Genomic DNA, 7,443 nt, shown 5'->3' with positions numbered 1-7,443 from the left:
GAAGTGCCAAGTAGCACATGGTGGAAACGTGCAGGAGTTTATCTTCAGTCAATCTTCTGGTCAGAGAAGGGATACGTAAACATTTCAGTCCTTACAATAATTTCATCCTGTTATAAACAAACAAAGAACTTTTTTGGGGATATGATCATAGAAAAAGTGCTTGTATGATTGGGTGAATAAGGCGAGTTGTATAAAGCACTTTGAAGTCAGGTAAAGTAGAAAAGCACTGCAAAAGAAGCACAATTTAACAGACTGCAGAAGCCCGCTCCTACCAACAGTCAGCGTTGGATTCTTATACACGATACACTTACTTCACTTCAGCAAGTTCCCAAAAATAAGCTGTAAAAGAAAACATCCTGTGGAGATGTATTAATGGAAAGAAGGAAAAGGGGAAGTCAGCTTAATGAGGCTGCTGTTCATTTTCTGTTCCAGTTTATAAAAAAGCTTATTTTTTAAAAAACATTTCTGTCAGTGAAATAACATTATAACCAGAACAATATTTCTTTGTTGGTCATTTTAAGCAAATACAATGATCTTAACCGAGTAATTTTATACAACCTAAAACACATTTGATTTTTATACATCAGGATTTTAAAAAGACAAGAACCTGCAGACATAATGTGTTTAATGTTTTTCTTTTTCTTCAGGTGTGTGGAAGTTTATTGTTGTAGCGCTGGGGTTAACAGTACTCATAATGAGTGCTTTCATAGGCATCATATGGAAGAGAGTTAAAGGTGAGAGCTTTCACAAGACTGAGCTTTCATCACCAGGGAGACTGCAGAAACCAGGATGGACTTTCATTCTAAAAGCTTGAATTGATTTTTCTCTTTTTCAGAACACAAATCACAGATGAATGAAAATGCTGTGAGTTATAACACTTTCATGCTATATACGAGTAATCAGTCTTTCTCACTGATGTGATTATAGTCTGCTGTGTTTATGAGGCTTCTTTGTCTGTTTTATTTGTTCCAGGAACTCAGTTTAAACCCTGCAGTGACTCTGTCTGCTCCAGGAACCATTCAGGACTCTGTGAGCTCAAATACTTACTCACCACTAGGGATGGGTATCGTTTAGGTTTTATCCGATACCGGTGCCAAATCGGTACTTTTGAAACGGTGCCGGTGCTCAAACCGGTGCTTAAAGAATGGAGAACACAAAATTGGTCCAAAAACCTCTCATGTTCAGCTGGTTTTTTGTAAAAAGATAACAATGTTAGCCTTTTCTGCAGCTATAGGGGATATATGGTATCACTCTTGGCTGGAAGCAGTGCTTAAACAATGGAAAAAACACAAACTTTGTCCAAAAACCTCTCATGTTTAGCTGTTTCCCTCTTTTTCTTTGGTCATTTTAGCCTTTTTGGCCAGAGTGAAGGGAGTATCTGCCATCAAACAAGAAGACAGCCGCATGTAGCTACGATGGTGTTTGCTAGTTCACCTTACATGCATTAATTTAATAACGTGGTTAGCCTACTCAACATAAATTACACACGAACAACATTAAGCTACTCACGCAGAGACGAACGGCTGCTGCTGCTGCCATCATCATCCTCATCATTTCTGCTACACTGGCAGGGCTAGGGGCCAGGACTCTACTCTTCGTGTTTTTGGGGATGTTGCTAACTCCGGGTCTGACAACAGGCACCACACCCGCAGTAGATGTGCTCGGTGTGAGGTCTCGCAGCAAGCTATCAAATACAGCGCATTTCTGGCCTTTTAAAAAAAAAAACGCTATGCGTCGCCAGGTATTTCATCGGATTTGAGGTGTTACCTCCTTTGACAGTATCACAGTATCAGCTTAAAGCACTTGTTGCAGGCTGCTGAGTTTGCATATTTTGCTGTGAAGTACAGTCAGACTTTTGACCGCTTCGCCTTGGACATTTTTAATCTGTAGCTCTGCTCTAAAAGAATGTACGTACCTGGGCCCGCCTACTATCCTCGGAAACGTAAAATGATTGGCTAGAAGTGTATCACAGCTCAGGAAAAAAAAGCACCGTAATAAAGCACCGAAATGTGCGCTGCTTTTCGGTCTGGTTACTACCGTTTATGGCACCGGACACCGGTACCCATCCCTACTCACCACTTGTATTTGTTCTCCCATATGTTGAATCTAAGCATTACTGAGCAGTCTCTATGTTGTCGTATCTGTGCAGGCTGAATCTGAATACGCTGTTCCCTATTCCTCCATCAGCTACACTAACAACACCACCAGTAAAGCTCAGGTAAGCTGTCCTGTTGGTTATTCAGGTGATGTCAGTTAATAACAATAAAAATTCCCATGAAAGAGCAAGGTAAATGTTGATATCTGAGTGTTAAGAATAAATATTAAGATTATAATACTATTATCATATCTGCCTTACCCTACATTATTATGGTCTTAATTATTTTGTTTTTTGTGTATTCATTTTCAGGTTGTGGGTCAAGATGATGATGATGAAGATGATGACACAGTGACCTACATCACCATGAAAAGTCACATCACTTCTGCTGCACCCTCCAGTGATCCCAGCAGCCTCTATGCTGCCGTTAACAAACCAGTGAGAGACACGTGTTGACGAAACAGCTACAGCTCATACAAGCTTTCTTACGTTACACTGGTTATGGTTGCGCTCAGGCCCTTTTCAACCTGTTATTTGTATCAGATTGTGTAAAAATGTTTCTAATAGGCTTAAGTTCTCCATGTTTAACAAAAAGGATATTATACTGCTCATTTACATTTCTAACACAGAATGTTGCACTATGTTTTATCCATAAATTGTCTCCAGTTTGACAAAGTTCAGAATTTATTACTGTAGCAATCCCTTTATCCAGAAGGGGGTGCTGTATATTCATTATAACAAAATGTGAAGCAGTGGAAGAAATAATCTAACATCCTCAGACATAATAAAAGTCACATGTTACATCAGCTGTTTCTGCTTGCAGTCATTTAAACATCTATATCTCAGAACTGTTTGAGTGTGTGTTTCAAAGCTGAATTAGTTAATTATTCCGTATTCAACAATATAGAATCACAATGGAAAACATCCTGTGATTAACACTCCTCTAAATCCCTGTGCTTTGTGAAAATCATCTCTTTGGGATTTATGATCCTGCAAATTTGTTCGTCTCTGTAAACTTTTCGATTGGACAAATGGGAGAGAGGGGTTTCACCCACTCAAGATGCATTTCCTGCTACTCCCTCTGCTCGACGCAGCAGGAAAACTGTTATTGCACCACACAAGGAAAAGAAAAAACATGGTTTTCAAAGTGTGTGCTGCTTCTCATTGCAATTGTATCTGTGGCGTCTGATACGAGCCCTTTTGGTTTGGCGGTGTGCGTAAACTCTGAGCATTATGATTCAGTTTCTCATATTGCAGAAGTAAATAAAGTAAAGTGGACAGGACAACCAAACCTTACTTAACTATCTAAGAGATTAATTTTAGGAGTCACTTTAACAACAACTGGCTGTTAATAAATGAGGAACATGGAAGCTGTGACAGTCTGGTTGTGTAAGAATAATGGCAGAAATGTGAGAAAGAAAGCTGAAAGTCATAATGAGGAAGTCATAGATCGAAAACTACAGGAAGAAGACACGCTTATGCTTTAGAAGCCTGAGAAGAAAGGAGAGACAGAGACACGATGGTTACATTTAGATGGATAGAAATGTTTCTGTTCTTTGTACTCATGCTTCAGTTTGGAGGTAAGGATGATTTTTACACTGTACATCGTCTTAGGATTTGAAAACTAACTCTTTTTAATTTTAGTAATATCATTTTTATTTAGCACACAAAGCTGTGGTGTTTCTGTGAACAATGAAAACTGAGTTTGATGCACTCTTGAAAAATGTAGTGTTAACATTTTTGATTCTGTCATGTTCTCAGGAGTAAATAGTGGAGATCTTTTGCTCTCCTTCACTGTCAGAGATGGAGATAAAGTCACTTTGCCTTGTGAAAATCTCATCAACAATCATCACAACTGTGACACTACTGTCTGGCTCTTCACTGATTCAAGAGGCACACCATCAGTAGAGCTGGTTTATCTTGGACAAATCAAAGAAAAAGCCAAATCAGACAGACTGAGTGTTACAGCAGAATGCTCACTGGTTATAAAGAAGGTCACAGCTGAGGATGTTGGTCGTTACACCTGCAGACAGTTTAGAGGCAATCCAGGGAGACAGCAAGGTCCAGATGCTGTGGTTTATCTGTCTGTTGTTAGTAGTGAGTATTTGCAACACTATATTTTTGAGCTCAAACCATCCTGTTAGAACAACATGCTGACAAGTTACATTTTGAAAAAAGGAAACTTATATTTATTTGGTATTTCTCTTGAATTTCATCTTCACCAGTGACTGAACACAAGAAAGCTGTTGAGGTGACTTTAAACTGCTCTGTGTGGACATATGGACGGTGCAAACACAAAGTGAAGTGGATCCATATCAGTGAAGCTCTGGATAGAGATTACTCAAATTTAAAAACATCGGAGTCTTCCTGCTCTGCTGCTGTGACATTTCTGAATGATGCATCACTCATATATCAACTTATGACTTTAACTGTAGCGTAACAACAGAAGGAAAAAAAGAGCAGCTTTTTACCTTCAGCGCTCAGTCATCAGAAACCAGGAGAGATTCTGAAGAACCTTTCAAAATAACTTTGCATTAATCTGACTAATTACCTAAAATATCCGCTCATTTTATTGATCTGAAGCTTTACAGTTTTTTCTGATTGCTTAAGCACATTTTTTGTAACTATTGGCTAATTTTGCAAAACTCTTCACACAAATAAGAAAACCTGTCACCCAATAATCAAAACATTGTAGTTCTCTTGCAAAAGCAAACACAGCTAGATTAACTCTTCACACCTTCATAAAAATGGTGTTTCCGTATCAAACAGTACACACAGGCCATCATCTACTAAGCACACAATGCACCAACTGCACACTGATGGTATGAATACAAAACACATCTGGCTTTTGCTTTCTCTGTGCACAAGGTAGGCTATGTCAGTTTGAGCTCATACTTCTGTCATAGATCCATAAGCATAGAGGGAGCCAAACTTCAAGTACTGGTGTTTATTCACACACATCAAAACAAACACAAGTGTTCATTTCCAAGTATAGGATTATTTGCAATCGCCATAATGACTATATGGGTTACTTGGTCTGCAGTGAACATGCTTCCTCTGCCCCCAGCATCTGGTCATCTAGCAATTCTGTAAAGTAACAATTTCAGTATTTTTACATCAATGGTATTGGTGTGTTTCTCATTGGCATATGGCAGTGCTACAAATCTTTGTGCGAAGTGACTGTACTAACCGATTCTCATTTCAAGATGTCCTTATGGTACTTGCTACAGTGTAGCGGCTCGAGTTAGGCTGGACCCGTTGGCCAGCTACCCTCAGGGTCATTCCACGGTTGATTACATGGTCCACTATTGTAGCTCTGATGTCATCAGCAATTCTATTTCTTACTCTTCCTACCCTTCCTCTCCCCCTCTCCTCATCTTCCTCTCCCCCCTCCTCGTCTTCCTCTTGCTCCTCCTTGTCCTTGTCGTCCTCTTCATTCTACTTCTTCACCTCCACGTCCTCTTCCTCGGCCTCCTCTACTTCTCACTCTTTCTGCTCCCTCCATTGTACTCCGCACACACAGCTTACCTGTATTATAGTGCTTAGGCTGATTGCAAAGTGGACTAATTATCTAAAAAAGTTTTCACATGGGAAAGTGTGCCAGACAGTTGGCAAATTAGTGTTAATGATAGCAATACATGTGTATACTTTTGCTAGGAGTGTGTTGGAAATTTGGTAATTGAGTGTTGTGCAGTGAGTTGTGCCTACAGTTTTGCAAAGTGTGTGTTACAAAATTGCAAACTGAGTGCAAAGCAGTTTTTGTGCTTTTAGTTTTGCAAACTCAGTGAGTGGTTTTGCTATAAGTCTGAATAGTTTTAGAGATTGTGCTACAGGAATCACAGTTAGGGTTTAAGCATTCAGAAAAAACTGTAATTGACTGAATTTAGTTTCCTAATGAAAGGTCCACTGAATTTTATTCAGGTGAGAAATCAAATACTGCAACAACAATAAAATCAGAAACTACAACTGGAAACACAACAAAAGAGCTGGAAATCATGGATGATTCAACAAAATTACAAGGTAATCAACAATATTCAGCTTTTTTTTTTTCAATATTTCTATATTTTAGAATGAAATGTTTTAATTTCAGATACATGTTTTTTTTCCTCTGTATTCATCTACATTAAAAAACAAAAACAATCAGAAAATGACATTTAAAATATTATTTTCATGCTTTTCATGCTCTGTCTCCAGGCTCATGCTGGTACAGGCTCATCATAGTGCCTCTGGGTTTAGCAGCACTTATAGCAGCTGTTGTGGTCATCAACATCTGGACAAGAGCTGGTGAGAATGTTCACACATAAGCAAGAAGGGTTGATAAACCAGACATGAAGCTCTGAAGAAGCACGGGTTTATGATTTTGTATTTTACAGGTGTGTAAAGATGGTGAACAATGAAAAAGTCCAGTCTACTGAAGTAGCTTGACCAACCCTCCAGCTTCTATCAGATCTCACTGATCAGCACATCAACAAGCTTTATATTTGCACGAGGAGCAGAAGCTTTTAAAAAGAGACTCGTTGTTTTTGCCTTAGTCACAGTTTGGACAACAATTTGAAATCTTGATATGATCTTTTTAGAACCACAGTGACTTTTCTAAAATACCTGCCTGCATCAGCGGTAAAAAGCTCTTTCTCCTTGTACTGTGTTTTTTGGAGGTGTACATTGTTTTTCATCAGTTTTCAGCAGGCAGGGGTAGCTTTTGGTGGTTTTCTGGACCACAAAAATAGAAACACGTTTGACATGTTGTTTTCTCTTTCTGCAGAAGCCTCCTGTACAGCATGGTTGTTGTAAAAAGAAATACACATACAAATATTTTTCTTTTACATCTGCATTTGCTGATCATTTCTGAATTTGAAAAACATGCTCTCACTATTATTTCCAAAACACTCCTGTTGGCACTTGGGTAATAGATTTCAAAGCCATTTTTCATTTCTTTCTTTTTCAGCTGCAGAAAGTTAGTTTAGAGTTTTGAGCTTAGTTTTATGAGCCTGAGCCTGGATACAAAGTCATTTGTATGTGGTCGAATCTGGTCTGCGCTCAAATGAGTTTTGATTGATGATGATGTAATCACACACACTGTTATCTTTAATGGATTTGAACATAATGCAATCTTTAAAATAAATAAAAATTCTAAGCAGAAAGTCTGTTTTGCATCTCTCACTTCAGTCACTTTTGGTGTCTTGTTTCCAGTCTTTAACTCTCATGTTATTTTAAGAACAACCACTTCTACCTGTCCCAGTTCCATAAGTACACCCTATCTTCGTTCATTTCTCTGCTTTGAACTCTTTGACAACCCTTCCCAGCATCCTGTGACCGGTTTGTGCTTTCATGACTACAAATGTAAATTT

At 38.6% G+C, this 7,443-nt stretch overlaps 1 protein-coding gene across 1 annotated transcript; it reads left to right on the top strand.

Annotated features, from left to right (window-relative positions):
• The first annotated feature begins 680 nt into the window (after positions 1-680).
• Positions 681-2,572, top strand: LOC308397746 (uncharacterized protein). Its single transcript, XM_080883836.1, has 5 exons — positions 681-734; positions 836-864; positions 973-1,029; positions 2,150-2,218; positions 2,408-2,572. Exons 1-5 carry the CDS (start codon positions 695-697, stop codon positions 2,549-2,551), a joined length of 339 nt encoding a protein of 112 aa, XP_080739962.1. The 5' UTR covers positions 681-694; the 3' UTR covers positions 2,552-2,572.
• Positions 2,573-7,443: the final 4,871 nt, after the last annotated feature.

The sequence above is a fragment of the Rhamphochromis sp. 'chilingali' genome (assembly GCF_963969265.1).
Source record: "Rhamphochromis sp. 'chilingali' genome assembly, chromosome: 5".
Taxonomy (NCBI): domain Eukaryota; kingdom Metazoa; phylum Chordata; class Actinopteri; order Cichliformes; family Cichlidae; genus Rhamphochromis; species Rhamphochromis sp. 'chilingali'.
Note: the sequence above shows the minus strand (reverse complement) of the source record. Positions and strands in the feature narration are given on the sequence as shown.

Coding starts and splice junctions, on each gene's coding strand:
- LOC308397746 (XM_080883836.1), top strand. CDS start 695: ATGAGTGCTTTCATAGGCATCATATGGAAGAGAGTTAAAG. Junction 735..835: donor CATATGGAAGAGAGTTAAAG/GTGAGAGCTTTC, acceptor TCTCTTTTTCAG/AACACAAATCACAGATGAAT. Junction 1,030..2,149: donor CAGGAACCATTCAGGACTCT/GTGAGCTCAAAT, acceptor GTATCTGTGCAG/GCTGAATCTGAATACGCTGT.